Here is a 19,855-nt window from a genome sequence, read left to right as displayed (position 1 = left end):
GGATTAAGAGTACACTTATGATGAACACTGAGTAATGTATCAAGTTATGCAACATGGGCTTATAGAATGGACATTTAAAATTTTACTCCTTCCAAATATAATAGAAGCCAGAGGAAATTTTTGAGCTGAAGTTTCAATATCATATTGAAGGCGTTTTTTCTAATTACTATGGACTAGTTATTGCAAAGTAAAAATAATATTTGTATATGTTTGCTATGACATTGCCTGAAAATCCATATACATTTGATTCTCTCGATTAGTGACCTCACTGAATAAACATGAGTACCAGTCCCACAAACTTTGTATAAAGGAGCAATTTAAGATTTCACGAGTACACTGTACAAGATTCAGCTGTTCATCTATACATATTTAATTCTGAAGTATTTCTCCTATTATTTGTAAGGCAATTCTGTCTGGTCTTTAACATGGGTATACTACATATATATATATCTATATATCTATATATATAAAACTTATTTATATATTATATTTTATATATTACTCTAATATATAGCCAAATATATTACATATTACTTTAATTACAGTAAATAATAATTTTTGTTTTATTGAATAGTGAGGAAAAATACATTCTTTTATAAGGTGAAACATTTGAAAGCATGCTTTTAAATAAATGGTTATTCTTTTTCATTAGATTACTTAATAAACTAATTCTTATTGTTATTCTTAGTATCAATTACCCTGATAGAGCTTTTTCTAACATTTTCTAGCATATTAAGGTAATAAAAATAATTAGCCAACTCTCCTAAGCTTTGGGGAAGATGTATAAATCCTTTCACCCACTCAGGTACCATTTATTAAATTATATCTACCGTGTATTAAATAATCTCAGAGAAAATCTTCATGTGAGTATAAAGATTTTAACACTTTGGCTGAATACTGCTTAATAGATGAAAAGTATTTAAAGCAAAATTTTTCTTTGGGAACCTTTCAGTTCTACAAATATTACTGCAAAATCCACAAATGTTTTAATATAAAACTATTTATTTCTATAGAAGAAACACTGAGTTTTTCATAATTTTTTTTTGCAAACATGCTATCATAACACTAAAAATTTTAACTAAAATAAGATCATAGAAAAGACCAGATCTCTTTTTATGGTGGATTACCAGCATTGATTTTTCTATTCTTTAAATGCTTTAAATGTATACTAGTCATTAAAACTATCATGTAGCATTTTAGAAGTGTGCAATTACCTAGAAAGCAGAAATACAGTAATAAAATCAACAGAGTACATGTGTGAGGGTGTAAGGTTTGGAATATTTTAATAAAGAAAATCTGTTTTGTTTAAAGTGATTTATAAATAGTTAAACTACTCTAAAATTCCTGCTGTTGACTCACTACTAATCAATTTGTGGGTAATCATTTCATTCCTAATTACTAAACTATTACTAATACATTAAAAAGTATTTGAGGAAGTAGAAGTCCCTACATAAGGTATTAGTGTTTCATATGAAAAGCTGAGTAAAATTAATACACCTTTAAGTAGATTGTACATTCTCTTAGCTGTCAAGAATTAAAATAAGGTGACAATAGCAGGTGTATCACATTAGACTAATTCCCTGTTTGTTTTTTTAAATTAGGATCAACCAGTCAGAATGCCTAAAATTCACAACTCAGGAAACCACAGATGTTGGCGACGATGTGGAGAGAACAGTTTTGCACTGTCAGTGGGAATGCAAACTGGTGCAGCCACTCTGGAAAACAGAACGGAGGTTCCTCAAAAAAATAAAAATGGAGCTATCCCATGTTCCAGTAATTACACTACTAGGTATTTATCCAAAGGATACAAAAATGCTGATCCAAAGGGGCATGTGCACCCCAATGTTTGTAGTAGCACTATCAACAATAGCCAAAATATGGAAAGAGCCCAAATGTCCATCAAGTGATGAATGGAGAAAGATGATGTGGTAAATGTATACAATGGAATATTACTCAGGTATCAAAAAGAATAAAATCTTGACATCTGAAACATGGATGGATCTAGAATATATTACGCTAAGTGAAATAAATCAGTCAGAGAAGGACAAGTATCAAATGATTTCACTCATATGTGGAATTTAAAAAACAAAACAGATGAACATAGGAGAAAGGATGGAAAAATAAGAAAAAAACAGAGAGGGAGGCAAACCGTAAGAGACTTAAATACAGAGAACAAATTGAGGGTTGCTGGAGGGGTGTTGAGTAGGGGGATGGGTTAAATGGGTGATGGGTACTGAGGAGGGCACTTATTGAGATGAACACTGGGTGTTATAGGTAAGTGATGAATCACTAAATTCTACTTCTGAATTACTCCATTATTACACTATATATAAACTAACTTGGATTAAAATAAAATAAAATAAAATAATAAAAATAAAATTAGCCTCAAAATTACACACACCACTGTTTCTTTAGTTTCCCCAAACTTCATCATAAAGTGAGGTTTTGGATCTTTTTTTGTTACCTACTTAATTTCAATTGCCATTAGATTGATTATATAAGTATGGTTTCACTGTTACATTGCATTTCCCAGTAAAGAAGAATGCCTAAGGAACTAGCATCATACCAGCTCTCCCAGGAAACTCGCCTCTTCCAGAGAATCAAGAGACACTTTCTTTGCTAGTGAATTTGTACGAAGCTAAGTTAGTTTTAAAAGTTTGAAAGGCCAAGACATTTTAAAATCAAACGAGTAAAAAATAACTTTATGGTGAATGCAGTGGTTCATTCGGCACATTTAATAAGATCACAAAATAGAACATTAAAACTCCACAGTATAGTGATAAAAAACCCATTTATTTTACACCGTGAGCAAAGCAGATAGCAAATTAATTTTAATGATTGCTTTTAATATCTATGTTCTCCTATCTCTCTGTGCTTCTTGGTGGTTCATAATGGAAACTATAATGAAGTGCATTAATATAAAATACTAATTACTATTTTTCATCTTGTTTAGCATGTTTTGTATCCCTAGCCGAGTTATATTGTTTAACATGCTGCTTATTTGCTCTTTTATTAAGCACTCTAATGAGAAAAATATCTACTAAAATGAATGGGATAAGATGTACTTTTTTTTTTTTAATCATGAAGAAATAGATAAAATTTGACATGCAGGTCAACTATCTGCATCAGTATGTGTCTCATCTTTTACCTTGCTGTCTCTGGAAGCAGTAGCACCATTCATTGTTCGATATCAAACTGTCCTTGTATGTGTCACAAGAATTGAAGAACGCCTTGGTACACTGTTCATTCTTATCAAGGTAAATGCTTCCCAGCTCTGACTGATCCAGTAGCAGGTCATAGTTTGTATCAAGTCTATTAAACATCCAGCCAAGCGAATCCTTGCAGATCGGCAAAATACTGGTATCAAATCCTAAAGGCAAAGGCAGAAAATGATTAGCGAAATCTGAAAGTCACCATCAGCAATAAGCAAAATAAAGGAAAATAATAGTTGGTTCCTGTTAGAGCACCCACTCAACAGTCAGACGTTAAGGCTTTAAATTCATCTTGGGTAATTAATTTCAACGTAAAATGGGGATAGTAATACCTACCTTTCGGGACAGTTGTGAGAATTAATTAACAAGAATATAAAGCATCTAGTACGATTAGGCATTATTCAATGGCACTTATTTTTGTAATTATGTTAGATATATTTACCATTCTTCAAACTGTTTCTTAATAAATAGGTTGTCATTATGAATGTATTATTGAATAATAATGTCCTATTAATAAAGAAATAAAATTCATTCCCATTCAAAGAAATTTTACAAAAAGTAAAATTTTAACAAAAGTAAAATTTAACACATAATAAGGAAGAATTTCATTAATGCTCCGTATCTTTGTGGAACCATGGCGATTTTATAAGTCATACATGTCCAGAGAAAGAATAACCATCATGTGATTTATACGGGTACTCTGTCTTTTGGTTTTCTTAAGGCAATTTTTACAATTGCAAATATGCTGAAATGGGAGATGGTGGGGGGAGCTGGATGGACACAGGTATAGAGAAATAATGGAAATGGGTTTGCATCCAAGGTACAATCTATCAAAATTTGGGTTTCTCTGGATAAACTTCAGGCCCTGCTAACACTCCATGTCCTAAATAGCATCAGATACAATGTCAGTGTTTTGAAGCATAATTTAAAAATTTACTTTCAATTATTCTTTGTCAGGCTTAAATGATCTTTAACAGATATTTTGGTAACACAGTTTCTTTTTTATTTGCTCTTTTCCACTCATTATAAGTGAAAGTAAAATAATAACTCAGTTAACTGGCATGAAAAAGAGGATGCATTTGGACTTGTGGAGACTTTCGGAAAGCTGAATATCCAAAGGGTTTAACCTTCAATAGCAGGGGTTGAAGAGTAGTTTAACCATTTATGAATGAAATTCTCTCTCCGCTGCAGTTAATTTTATGTTCTAGTTGTACATAATCTATTTTAATATGTACCTTTTATTTAATTTTTATACTCCAAGGTGTACAGGTAATTGAAAATAAAGACATACACATTTAGGATTTAGTTTTTAAATCCTATTTAGCATTTTTAGGATAAATAGTATTACATTAAATAAGTCCTGACTGGGAGATTTGGGACTTAAGAAATTCTCATTTTAAACACCTTTTTGGAATTTATTCTATTCATGTATCAGAACATATTGTGCTTTCTGTCCATGAATCACCATGCTTTCTATCCATGGGTTTCCAAAGGTAAAAAGAGGTATTTGTGACTCTTTCATAAAAGCATAGAGAAAAAAATCCAGTAATTTTTTTATTATTTGTATTTTTCTTTGTAAAATTGTTTGTAGAATAAAAACAGAATTCTCCCACTCAAACAAACAAACTACAAGCACTCATGAGTTTCTCATTTCCTATTTACTTTTCGGGTCTTAACCTTGGTTCTGCAAATACAGGGTTGAAAATATAGATAAGGCCATTATTCTCTTGGAGCTTATTTTTAAAACAGCATGGCTTGAGATATTGGTTGGAACTGTTCCTTACTGCCAGAAATTGTCAAATGCTCAGTGATCACATGAAGAAAGGAACCCACAGCATAATATACTAACCACTGCAAAAGTATTCAAAGGAATGAAGTTCTTGGTGTGAGATTTCTGATATGCCTTTGAGCCACACCCTCTCTCTCATCTCATCTTCTAGTACAATGGAGAAACCCAATGGTGCAATTCTGCTTTTATGAATAAAAGATATGGAAAGAATACAGAAGAGCTATTACCCTTTGGTGAACAGTAAGAGTTAGTAAAGAGACATTATCCTCTCCCTTCACCTACTTATTGAGAATAGAGGACTCAACTGGCTAGTTTCCTAATGCTTAGCATGAAGGTCTCATTGAGAGCCCTAGTAAAGTCCACAAGTGTCTGCAAGAAGGAGAGCTAAACATCTGATTTCCAGGTGAATATCTGCTTATCTACCTTGTGACTAGTCCTGGTCAAACTGGGGAAAGAGCACTGGGGAAAGACAGTGGGTATAACATCTGTGCAGATAAAAGGCAAAGACTATCTGGGATTTAACCAAAGACTGAAGGCTCTCTCTCAGTGTTTGGGATGCAAGGGTAGGTGAGATATAAGAAATTGTCCATAGAAAGTGAAGAGAAGGCCAGCTGTTAGAGATTCATCATCTCATGAATGCTATTTAGCGACAGGCGGTGAAGAATCAGCAGTGAGATAACAGAGCATTCAATTCTAGTGCACATACTCTGGCCTGTCTTTTTAGTACAATAAAGAATGACTGAAATGTTAGAAGAGAGTGTGACACCATCTGAATTTTGTTTTAAAAGGAAACACTTTCTGCCGTGTGAATTATATGGGAGCAAGTGTGGAAATTGGGATGCCAGTAGGGAGTAACTGGAATAGCCCATATGAGAGATTTTTGAGGATTGTTCATATCACATCTTCACAATTGCTTGAGTTCCCATTGACCAATCATCAACGATTAAGACATAAATTTTACTTTATTTTTGAGTTCAATTTAATTTTTATATTTCTAATTTTAATTCCAGTATAATTAATATATTGTATTGAATTAAGTTCAGATGTACAATATAGTGATTCAACAATTTTATACGTTACTCAGTGCTTATCATGATAAGTGTACTCTTAATCCCTTTCAATTATTTCATCCATCCCCCCGTACACCTCCCCTCTGGTAACCATTTGTTTGCATTTTATGTTAAAAATCTGCAAAATAATTTTTAAAATTATCTCTGCCCAGATTTTATGATGTACCATGCAAACACCCTTGTCAATTTCAACACCTTATTTCTTCTTAGTTTTTCAATAACAATGAAACAAAAGTAGCCCTAAACTTTCAATAATTTTTGAAGCTCTATTTTGTGAACTTATTATACAGTACAGACACTCACATAATATAACATTTCTGAAAATGTAACATGTACAGATATTTAATAAATTTTAAACACAAGAGTTTACTCTTTATGCTACAAAGAAATGAAATTCTTACATAGTACATGTTTATTGAATGATCAATTTGGTGATGTGCAATAATGTTTTAGATAAAAAATGTCAAGGTATCTGATTTGTATTCAGGTCACTGGCCTGTGCCCTGGCATTACCTTGCATGGTTATATTACTATATCTAGACTTTAATGCCCATATCCAGATAATGTGGGGATTTTTCAAACCTGATCTCTGTTACCTTGAAGATAAAAAATACAGTGAGTTTATATAATTTTAATAATACATTTATACACAAAATTGTGTTATAAGGTTAATCAGAATCATAAGTAACAGAAAAGGAGTAGACAAAATTATTTTAATATTCTAAATTAAATATATACTTTCAATATAATTCAATTCAGTTGATGCTACAAATATAAAATGAAATAAAATTGAAAAAATTGTTTTCTGACTTATCTTGAACTTTTGGAACAATACAAACTATTTGACGAGTTTGAGAGTTCTTGGATAACAGAGTCACGATATATAACATAGTACAAATACTATATATATATGTATTCTATGCATTATTTTTACTATGTATATATGTAATATTCTTGTTATATGCTTCAAGATCATTGTAACATGAAAAAAATTGCTAGATTTAGACAGAGAGCTGATTTCTGTCACAGTAAAACTTACAGCTTTTGCCCAATTTCTGAAGTCTATTTTGTCTTACATAAATATAGTCATTTCAACTTTTTTATAACTAGAATTTCTATTATTATACTTGTAACTAATTTATACTTTTATACTAAATGTGTCTTAGAGAGAGCACAATATTGAGTCTCACATTTTGTCCAAGTCTGAAAATCTCTGCCTATTGATTAAAGGGTTTAGACCACGTACATTTAATATTATTTCAATATGGTTGTTTTTAAAGCTTCATGTTAGTATTATTTTATTTTTCATCTTTATTAATTGTTCTTTCTGTTTCTCTTTTCTTTTTTGATGAAATATTCTTTTTTAATATTTTTAATATTCTTATTTAATCTCCACTATTAGTTTATGTGGTAGGCAAAATAATAACCCCTCAAAGATATCCACATTCTAATCCCTAGACCCCTGTGATATTACATTGCTAAAAGGACTTAAGTTTGCAGATGGAATTAAATTGGCTAATCAGTTGACTTTAAAATTTGGAGATAATTGTGGATTATCTGGATAAACCCGATATAATTACATAAATCCTTTAGAATGAAACCATAAAGTGAAACCATAAGCTTTTCATAGCTAATAGAAATGAGACAGAGAAAAAATGGCCTTGAACATGGAAGAAGGAGACCATAAGTCTAGGAAAGTGGGTAGTGTCTACATCTGGGAAAAGCCAACAAGGACTGGAATACTCCTATAACTTCAAGAAAATAAATTTTGACAACAACCCTACTGATTAAACAAATGGATCCTCTCCTAGAGCCCTTCAAACACCTTGATTTAACGTGAGGAGACCTGTGTTGGACCTCTGACTTACAGGGCTATAAAATAATGAATTTGTGTTGCTTAAGCTACTAATTTTTGTGGTAATCTGTTACATTCATAATAGAAAACTAATGTAGTTTATGAAATATATTTGCTTTTTGATGGTTGTCAGCTGAGGATGTCCACAGCTTTACAGTATACATCATTAGCTTAATCACAATCTTCCTTCAAATAATACTGTACCACTTCACATATGTGGTAAGAAATTTGCCAGGGTATACTTAAATCCTTTACCTTTTCTCACATTATTTTGCTATGAGTGTTACCCATTTTAATTCTATATATGTTGCAAATTTCACAGTACATTGTTATGATGTTTGCTCTGAACAAGGTTTTCCAAGTGATTAAAAAATGTGAAAAAAATCCTTTATATTAAAGGAATTTTTTTTCCCTGTGTAAACACTTCTGACACCAAATATGGGTTTTCAACACAAGGCAATTCTCTAATACTCTGTGGACACCAACTAGGTGTCCTACAATTTAATTCAATTCTGACATTATCCACTGAGTTAGTACAGATCCAGCACGTTAAGGGCTCAGTCCCACAGAATGCACCCTTACTTCAGATACCAATATCATGTAGTGGGTTCCTAGCTATTCACACTTCTTTCAACTTGACTACAGATTAGTGGGTTCCCATGACCCCTTCCTCAGGTTCCATAATTCGTTATGACAACTCACAGATCTTAGGGAAACAGTTTATGTTTGTCAGTTTATTGTAAAGGAAATTATAAAGAATAGAAAAAAATACCCAGATGAAGAGATACACAGGGTGAGATATGGAAGGGTCCCAAATGCAGGAACTTCTGTTCCTATGGAGTTGGGGTGGACCACTCTGTCAGCACATGGATGCATTCACCAATTCAGCAACCCTCTGAACCTGAACCCCTTAGCTTAGGGATTTTTACAGAGGCTTCATCTAGTAGGCATGATGGATTATTAACTCAATAGTCAGCCTCTCTCCCCTCTCCAGAGGATGGAGGGTGGGGCTGACAGTGCCAGACTTCTAATCACAGTTTGGTCTTTATAGTAACCAGCCATCATCCTGAAGCTATCCAGGAGCCCGCCGAGAGTCACCTCATTAGAACAAAAGATGTTCATATCACCCAGGATATTCCAAGGGATTTAGGTGCTCTATGTAAGATGCTCCTAATATCCTCATTACTCAGAAAGTTACAAGAGTTTAGAAGTTCCGTGTCAGGAACCAGGGGCAGAGACCAAATACAGATTTCTTATTTTGTCAAACATATTTCCCCCCATGTTAAGCATTTCTGGCTTTCTACATTCCTAAATATAGATTCAAATTTCTGTGTTGTATAATTACCTTTTGTGTCAATAAACTCATTTAATATTTCTTGAAATTTCTCAGCTTTTGATTATTGAAAAGGTTTTTTTTTTCTTTTTCTGGCTTTTTTTTTTGGCTTAATTTTTGAAGAAACATTTTTGTCAGAGACTTTCTTTTAACACCTTAAAAATGTTCCACTGTATTGTGAGTAGTGTTGAGGGGAAGCTAGCTGACATGCTGAGCTTTGCTCCTCTGAACAATTTTTTTCCTTTCTTTTTTCCCCCCACCTCTGGTTGCTTTTAATATTTGCTTTTCAATACTGCCTTTTAGCAATTTACTTATGGTACACATTGCTTTTTTAATTTTTTTAATGTTTTTATTTATTTTTGAGACAGAGAGAGACAGAACATGAGCAGGGGAGGGGAAGAGAGAGGGAGACACAGAATCCGAAGCAGGCTCCAGGCTCCGAGCTGTCAGCACAGAGCCCGACTTGGGACTCAAACCCACAGACTGTGAGATCATGACCTGAGCCGAAGTTGGACACCCAACCAACTGAGCCACCCAGGCGCCCCTTCTTATGGTACACGTTGGCTTGGTTTTCTTTGTTTCTGTTGCTTAATGTTTATGGTATTTCTTGCATGTGTGGGTTTATTATATTAGTAAAATCCAGAAAGTTTTTAACCATTATTTAATCATATAATTTTCTGAGGCTCTACACTTTTAGTATTCTTTTGAGACTTCAGTTACTCATATATTAATCCCCTCTACATTGTCCCACGGTTCACTAAAACACAGATTTTTTTTTTTCAGTTTCTGTTTTCTTCAATGTGCTTTAATTTAGATAGTTTCTATCATATACCTTCAGGTTCATTTTTCCCTCCCTGCTGCTCAGTTCAATGTCTTTGTATTCTCACTCAACATGTTTTCGTTTCATTTATTGTGTGTTTCATCTTTAGACATCCTATTTGGGTGTTTTATTCACGTATCCTTTTTTGTAATTGATGTTCCTATTTACCTTTATACTACTGTGCATATCAATAAGTTTATGGTTATTTTATAATCTTTATATATTAATCTCATCATCATTATAATTTCTGAGTATATTTTCAAGATTATGATGTCTCCATATTATGGACCATATTTTTGCACTTCTTGGCATCCTTGATAAATTTTAATTTGATCTGAACATTATGAATTTTAAATTATTGGTTGGCGGATTTTGTAATATTTCTCTACAATGTTATATTTTGTTCCAGCATGAAATTAAATAACCTGTGCATCAACTTGATTCTTTTAAGGATAGTTTTAAGCTTTGTATGGCAGGCACAGAACAGAGCTTTATTCTGGGATTAATTTAGCCCACCAACAATGTGTATCCCATTCACTATATGGATATACAATAGTTGTTTAACCATTCACCACTTGAAGGGCATTTAGGTAGTCACCAGTTTTGTAATTATACAGTTGTGATAAATATCCACATATATGTTTTATGTAATCATATGTTATAATTTCTCTGAGATAAATATCCTAGATTTTTCTTCAATCTAGGATATCTTCAATATCCTAAATTTCTTTAAGATAAATATCCTGAAATGAGATTTCTGGGTTATATGGTAAGTTATGTTTCATTTTATAAAACTGTTTTTCAAAGAGTCTGTCCCATTTTGAGTTCCTATTAGCCAGTTATTAGAGATTCAACTGCTTTCATACGCACCAGCACTTCATGGTATGTTATTTATTTATTTATTACCACTTTAATAAGCGTATAAGAGGCATCTCACTGTGATTGAATTCAGCATTTCCCGAATACTGACTGATGTCAATATTTTCATATGTTAATTTACATCACAAATCTGCTTTGTGCAAGTGTACAGATCTTTACCCACTTTTCAGGTAAATTGTTTGACAATTATTGAGATTAGTATTATTTATATATATTTTTTGGATTCAAGACCTTTATTAGGTATGTATTTGGCAATGTTTTCTCTCAGTGTGTGTCTTGTCTTTTCATTTTAAAGCAGAAATTTTTTAAAAACTATATATATAGATAGATCTATATAGATCTCTATATATCTATATAGATGAAGTTTGATTTATCATTTGTTCCTTTTATGTGTCATATCTAAGAAATGTCTGGTAACCAAAGGTTAGATATATTTATTCTTATATTTCCCTCTATAAGTTTTATGACCTTAGGCTTTCCATCAAGGCAAACTGATTTTTAGTTCAGGTAAATGATGCTTTGGGGTTTTCTTTTGTCTACTCCTCCATCTGGACAAAAATAAATGCTGAGGCCATCTTTATCCCACTTCTGGGAGAAAGAGAACTACAGTCAAATTTCAACCAAGAGCAAAGTCAGTGTTTTTAATTTCTTTGTATGTTCCCTTGAGCTTTGCATACACTGGCGAGTCATGTGTTGACACATTATAGGACACAGGGCACAGGTGCAACGTTGAGAGTCATGTGTTGACACATTATAAGACACAGGGCACAGGTGCAATGTTGAGTTCAGTGATTACAGGGACATGCTGCTCATGACAGTTTCTTCGAAGGGAATGGCTGAAGTAGATACTATACTCCGGTCTCCCTGCTTGGTTCACCCAGATTCTCTCTCTATTACAGAACTCAGGAGAAAGTACACAGGCCGGTCACTGTGTCCTCCGGCTGCTGCTTGTCCCATTTTTAATCTAGTCATCACCAAGACTATTGTTCCGGAAGCTGTGCATTCTTAATGTGAAAACCACAAGCAAATGGGCATTTCCCACTAATCCAGTATATCCACCTTCCTCCCAGGTTCCCACTGATCAAGACCTTGAGAACTGGAATCAAGTATAGTCAGTCAAAATCAATCCAAAAAATCCCAAGTTTTTGAAGAAAATCATGCAACATTAGTATATGTATGAGTTACTATGTGGTCCCATCTTTTTATAGTTAACTTTAAAATTAGTATAAACGTAACACTGCATATCTAAAAATTACTCATAAAGAGACTTAAATTATTATGAACCTTTTATTTTTTCACATTTTAGAATGTTAGAACCCATCTTAATTGTTAGGTGGTAACATTAAATGACACAGCAGAATACTAAATGAACAGAAAGTACATAAAGTGAATTTTATAAAGCATGGGATATGCCTACTTTCAGTATTTCAGTAAGAATGCCACATTCTTCATTTTTCTCTTCACTATTATAATTGCATCTATGTTGTGTCTGAATTACAATATGACCCCTAAGTTTGGCAATGAGGACATTATGTGTATGTGTATGTGTATGTGTATGTGTAGAGGATCTATATATGAAATGCTCTCCAATAGTCATCATATATGATCAAATCTGATAGCTTATCAATGCAAGATGAGAGAGAAAAATAACTAAGGGGAAATCTACATTTATCATTTGAAATATGATAATAGGGATTTGATACAATGGAATACTCAAAACTAACTTTCAGAGTCTGAATATTGCTTAAAATTATCTTCTTGCAAATTTGGAAATAATATGCAGTTGTGTAAAAATTATGAGTGGATTCACTCTTGTTGGGTGAACTTAAGGACTTTGACATCCCTTGACATTATTAAAGTTGTTTCTTGAATAATTTTAATGTTTTTTTTTTTTGAAGGAGAGAGAGACAGAGCATGACGGGGAGGAACAGAGAGAGAGGGACACACAGAATTTGAAGCAGGATCCAGGCTCTAAGCTGTCGGCACAGAGCCCAATGCAGGGCTCGAACTCACAGAATGAGATCATGACCTGGGCCGAAGTTGGACGCTTAACCCACTGAGCCACCCAGGCACCCCTCTTGAATGACTGTTTTTACAAGGTTCTCCTCTCTTGAATATTAATATTTTCATAAAATGTTATGGTAGTTATCTAAATAGAGGTAACACAGAGCTCAATATTATAATTAATGTAATGTTTGGGACATACATATTTTTAGTGGTGTTAAAAATAATAAATATATGGGTGAAATCAATGTGGAAAGAGTAGTATGTGCAAACAATTAAGTTAAAAAATCATAAAATTATAGGGCACCTGGGTAGCTCAGTCGGTTAAACAGCCGACTTCAGCTCAGGTCATGATCTCGCAGTCCGTGAGTTCAAGCCCCGCATCAGGCTCTGTGCTGACAGCTCAGAGCCTGGAGCCTGTTTCAGATTCTGTGTCTCCCTCTCTCTGACCCTCCCCCGTTCATGCTCTGTCTCTGTCTCTCTCTGTCTCAAAAATAAATAAACGTTAAAAAATTTTTTTAAAAAATCATAAAATCACCATGTTTATATATTGACAAGGATTGAAACCTATATTTAGAATGACTGAGATTGACTCATTTACTCTGTTCCCCCCTCCCTCAGTTTTATCGAGATACATATAATTTACTTAAAACATTGTATTAGTCTAAGTGATACAACATAGTGATTTTATATATGCATTGTATAGATTATATCAATATAAATTATATATTACAAAATGGTTACCAGAGTAAGTTTAATTAACAGCCATCACCTCACATCATTATATATATTTTTTCTTATGATAAGAACTTTAAGATCTACTCTCTTAGCAACTTATGAATATACAATAAAGAATTGTTAACTAGAGTCACCATGCTCTACATTACATCCCAGATCGTGTTTATCTTATAACTTGAGCTTTTTATCTTTTGACCATTTTTACTCATTTTTACATGTCCCACCCCTACCCAGACCACACCCCCTGCCAATCCCTCACCTTTGGGAAACACCAATCTGTTCTTTGTTGCTATAAGTTTGTGGATTTTTGTTTATTTTGTTTTGTTGCTGTTATCATTGTGTTTATTTTTTAATTTTTAGATTCAACATATAAGTGAGATCATAAGGCATTTGTCTTCCTCTGTTTTATTTTACTGATGGTTGAAATATTTCAAATAAATTTAAAGCCTTTGTAATTTATCTATATTATAAAACTGTCATTATCTTAAAATACTTTTAACATTTAAAGTAACATTTTTATCATGTTATGAGACTCTATCAAAGATTACTTAAAAATGGTGATAATTTATTTTGTAGTGTTATTCAATTAATTAATTTTTGGCATTTAGATTATTTTAAGCAGTCACTGACAGGATTTCAGGATTTGGAGCTACTTTGCATTGTGTTGAAAATAAATCACAGTGTACCTTGTAGAAGAAGACAAAGCTTGATTCTTAAGACATTTTACAACATACTCTCCTATTTATTTATTCATTTTTTTCAGTCGTCTTCATTTGTTATTCCTTTACCCATCTCTTAAATATTGCTCTTCTTAACATTCATTCTCAGATGATTTTTTTTTAATTTAGTCCACACTAGTCATCTTGAGGTAATCATTCACTTATATTGTTTAACCAACATCATTCACAGTTCACTATCTGTATGACCAGTCTACCTACCTTTTTGAGCATGATACTACATACATATAAGCACAGGTTCACATACATTATATTTTAACTAGTACATTGATTATATAATGCACATACACACATATCTTAGACAAGTAGTATTCATAGGATATAATCTGAATTCACTTTTATTTTTTTCTCTGATTCTTTGTAAATATACATTCATTGTGGAAGTTTTCTCCTTGAGAAAACTCTTTGGGAAAACTCAGGTGGTCCCATGATTTCTTCATCTCAGCTTCAGGTAAAAAAAAAATTGCATTGTCCTTTTAAAGTTGCCATTTAATAATTACCATATTAAAAGACTGCAACACATGTGGGTTAATTGGTATTTCAAAATGTCTAATTTCATATAATGATCACAACTCTAAACTGATTCTTCCTTTCCCTAGCTGGGGATTTTGCAAATGCAAACTCAAGTAAGGGAGTATGATGTTTCCTTAATTCTCCATTTTTCTTCCAACACTCCTTTCCCATCTCTTTTATGATTACCTCCAGTTTTGGCATAAGTGGATGAAGGATACATAAGTGCAGGCAGAGAGGTTCTTACAAGACACGAATAGACACTTTTCCCAAAAAGACATCCAGATGGCTAACAGGCACAAAAAAAAAGTGCTCAACATTACTCATCATCAGGGAAATAAAAAATTAAAGCCACAATGAGACACTACCTCACACCTGTCAGAGTGGCTAACATTAACAACTCAGGCAACAATGGATGTTGGCGAGGATGCAGAGAAAGAGTATCTCTTTTGCACTGTTGGTGGGAATGCAAACTGGTGCAGCCACTCTGGAAAACAGTATAGAGCTTCCTTAAAAGGTTAAAAATAGAACTACCCTACAACCTAGCAATTGCACTACTAGGGTTTTATCCAAGGAATACAGGAGTGCTGTTTTGAAGGGGTACATGCACCCCAATGCTTATAGCAGTGCTTTTGCAGTAGCCAAAATAGGAAAAGAGCCTAAATGTCCATCGATGGGTGAATGGATAAAGAAGATGTGGTGTATATATATATATATATATATATATATATATATATATATAATGGAATACTACTCGGAAATCAAAAAGAATGAAATCTTGCCATATGCAACTCCATGGATGGAACTAGAGGGTATTATACTAAGCGAAATTAGTCAGTCAGAGAAAGGCAAATATCATACGACTTCACTCACACAAAACAGATGAACATAAAGGAAAAGAAGCAAAAATAATATAAAAACAAGGAGGGGGACAAAACATAAGAGACTCTTAAATACAGAGAACAAACTGAAGGTTGTTGGAAGGGTTGTGGGAGAGGGGATGGCCTAAATGGGTAAGGAGGCTAAAGTAAGACACCTGATGGGATGAGCACTAGGTGTTACACATAGGGGATGAATCACTGGAATCTACTTCTAAAATCATTATTGCACTATATGCTAACTAACTAAATTAAAAAAGTAAAAAAAGTAATAAAATCATGCAGCAAAAAAATCCCAAAACTGATGACTAGCTTAGGAAGGCATTATGCTGTATAGGCCTATTAGGTTTTTGAATCTATTTTTCTTCTAGATCCTTTCTTAGATTTTCCAGGGTTTCCCAATGTGAATGTCTAACTGTATTTCTTGTGATATGTGATATTTTCCTCTGGCTGCCCCCCTTGCGATTAGCCCCTGGATCTGTCTGGTGATCCATTTTTTCTCTCAGCATTTACTCAGTGTTCAAAACATCTCTCATGGGCAGAATTTACATTGCTACTCATATGCCTCAGATATTGTCCACAGTAGATATCTTTGCATCTCCTTTCCACAAATAAAATTTCAAAGCAGCAGTAACTTTCCTTTGCTTCGACATCAAACAAGTTAGCAGCTCATGACTGTTTCCTGCTTGCATACTTTCCTGGTGACATTCAGACCATTATCCACTTGTCTGGAAACACATTTAAAACAGTGGTTCTGTTTAAATCTCTTTCTCAACTTGAAATAAAAGGAAGCACTCTCATTTTCTTAGACGAGCGGTGAAATCATAGTATAACACTTTCCAAAGAAACCCATTCATAATGTTGCTGCCATCTTTGCTGTGTTTACTCTTCTAGATCCTTCTTTGGATCAATGTTTGAAGGCCTATTGACTTACAACTATATAATCCTCTTATAATAATACCTAGATTAGTGTTTGTTTGAATAACCAGGAGTGTGGAATCCTAGAAGGGCTATAGAATTCATCCTACCACAACGTCTCTAAAGGCAGAATCTCCTAGCAGAAATACAAAAAAAGTGAAGGTATGAATAATCTGGGTTCTGGGGGTGAGGGGTATAACAGGTGTCAGAAATAGCCAGCCAAAAGTATCTAAGGTCAAGCCGTGCCTGATGCCACTGTAGAAGAGAAAGAACCAATTTTACTGGAGTTGAGTGAATGAGGAGAGAGCTGTAAGAAATGAAGTCAGAGAATTAATGGTCTGTTCACTCACATGAGTCACAATAAAGACTTTGTTTTTACTGGGAGATCTTCCCATCTCTGTCTCTATTTTTTTTTCTCAAGGATGGCTCTGAGGTGATAAGCTTAACCTACTGAAGTAATGAACTTAACATTTACTGAGTTGATGAAGACACAAAAACAGAAGTTGTATGTGGCATTTAAATTGGATGTTGGCAATGTTAATATTGAAATGCTTGTCAAACTTTCAGAGAAGATTTTAATGGGAAGTTGAATATATGATTATGGGTATCAAGGCTAGAAATGTGATTTGGGGAATCATCTGTATACATTTTATATTTGAACAAGATACTAAGCAAAACCATAATAATAATTAGTATAGCTAGAAGAAAAAAATAATAAGTCTAGAGGACTGCCAATATTTAGTTATCAAATAGATGATGAATTATCAGAAAAAGACATTCAGAAAGAGTGGCTCATGAAATAAATGTGATATTTTTATTCACTGCTATATCCTAAATGCCTGGGTCAATGTTTGGCAAATAGTATGTACTCAAAAAGACCCCATAAATGATGATTAAATGAATTAAGTGGTAAGTACATATCAAATACTATACAGGCAGTATACACACATACATAAAGGAGACAAAATATGGAACAGATACAAATATACACTTAAAAAGCAACATAAAAAAGAGCTGAGCCCTAGAGCTATATAAGAGCATAGAAAATAGTAAGAAGTGCCAGCAAGGTAAAACAAAAGGATTTAACACCTGAGGTGAGATTTGAGAATCAAAAAAGAATTGATTCAATAACAGTACTTTGTGTTGGAGGGAAATTAGATGCAGGAAAAAAAAATATAAAGGTGAGTAATTTTATGTTGGTTTCATAGAAAAGTTTTATTACTAAACAAACAAACAAACAAAAAAACCAAAAAACAAAAAACAAAAAAAACCCTGGAAGACTAGTCAGTGAATTTATCATCTTCTTAGAGAACATTAAAACGTTGGACAATAAAAAATGTTTGTTTTGAGGTAGTGAATGCATTTAAGGAAATGTAGCTCAAAACAGTACAAATCGTTCATTAATAGCTCAAGAAAGGAGTCTAGGAAAGGAAACACTGAGAAAAACTCACTCAAAAACTCACTTGAGCAAAAAGATCAATATCCTATGCATAATCATGAATGGTTCCAGAAAGATAAAACAGTATCCTTCACATGGAAAAGGAAAAAGAATCACTATCTGGCACTATCTGAATTTTGCAACCACTTATTTATTTCATGACTTATAGAATATGTAGCATAAGGAAATCTTCAGTTAAAGATATAAAACATTATCGAAACAAATGGTTTAGTGTATGAAAAGAATCTACTTAAACATCTTCATAGTCAGTTAAAGGCATATGTTTTTATTATGCATTAAAATAAATGTTGGTATTTATGAAAATATTTATTATTAGTAGTATAAAATAAATATTTATTTATTAATATTTATTTATTATTACAACTAGAAGAAAAAATATGAAGTCCAGGGAACTACCAATATTTAGTTATCAAATAGATGATGAATGATATTTATATTATATACATATTATAAACATGGTTTTAAAGATCAAGTTTCAAGATACTAAAACCTGAGTAAATTTTCAAATTTAGCCCTAAGGCTAATGAATATAAGTAAATCTGACATAGAAATAACTTAATAACTAAAAATCTCTCTCTTGGAAGTTGGTATAGATTATCGATATAATTCAAGAAAGCTTTAAATACATGTATTAGCCTCACTCTATATGTTACTTATTTTTACACAAAGGAAAAAATTCATTCAGAGATATTAAAATCAAGGCCAAATAATAGTTACTAATTTTTGGAAACATTTCTACAATCTTTAGCCAAAATGAAACAGGAAAATATCCCCTTTGTGTGTACAAGTATATGAGAGGCAGTTACCACAATCCAGATGAATTACATACTTGAACTGACTAGATAGTACTTGCATTCTGAGCGATCCTTTGGAAGATTACGTGATAAGTCAAAGAACGTAAGTTCATTAAGTTCAGGGTCTATACAATCTGTATTCAAATCCCTTTACCACTTACTAATTGTGTGACTTTAGGTTTTACTTCTTAACCTTCCTCAACTCTTAAAGAGGGACAAATAAATCCACTTTGCAAGGGACTACACAAGATAATATAAATGATTGTTTTTTGTGACTGAACCCTACAGGACTGGTGCTAGATTACAACATCTAGGTGCAAACCACCACATTGTACTCAGTAATGGGTAAAATCACTTTGCTCTTTTTCCTCCTACACTCACTAGTTCTTACAATCCTTTGGAGATCACTATAATCCCCATGAAACATCTAAAATCACTTAAGAAACATATGCTGATGTCTTTTCTCTTCAAAGATGTGTCAAAAATTTCTGAAAGGCAAAAGCTATCAGACACAGTTTTATAACTGAAAAACATCGATCAATATCCCCTAAATGTATATGCTATAGTAGAAAATTAGGTTATTCACTTCTAGAATGCAGACACAAAGGAATTCACTTCCTAATCTTATGAAATAGCAAGCCTATATTAACGATTGCATTTGCTTATTCAGCAAATATTTTAGCATAATTTAGATTAACATAAATCAATGTAAAGCCATTCAAATGAAAGCAGAAATCCCAGGAAATGTAGATTTCAAAACATATTCAAAGTGACTGAAGGACTGTGCTCACTCTTGAAGGTTTACAAATTTAAAAAGTACCATAGCACCAAAAATAAATTAATTAATTAAAAGACTGAT

General features: G+C 32.9%; 1 protein-coding gene across 4 annotated transcripts in view; it reads right to left on the bottom strand.

Annotated features, from left to right (window-relative positions):
• Positions 1-19,855, bottom strand: part of SPOCK3 (SPARC (osteonectin), cwcv and kazal like domains proteoglycan 3) — a 488,708-nt gene that overhangs the window by 9,659 nt on the left and 459,194 nt on the right. For 3 of the 4 annotated variants that reach the window (XM_023252691.2, XM_023252690.2, XM_023252692.2), the window contains one exon: positions 3,149-3,370. In XM_023252691.2, the coding sequence (XP_023108459.1) occupies positions 3,149-3,370 (222 nt within the window). Of the gene's footprint in view, positions 1-3,137; positions 3,371-19,855 lie in introns of those variants that run through there. The other variant, XM_023252693.2, reaches the window with a different exon arrangement.

Source organism: Felis catus, chromosome B1 (assembly GCF_018350175.1).
Source record: "Felis catus isolate Fca126 chromosome B1, F.catus_Fca126_mat1.0, whole genome shotgun sequence".
NCBI classification, from domain to species: domain Eukaryota; kingdom Metazoa; phylum Chordata; class Mammalia; order Carnivora; family Felidae; genus Felis; species Felis catus.
Note: the sequence above shows the minus strand (reverse complement) of the source record. Positions and strands in the feature narration are given on the sequence as shown.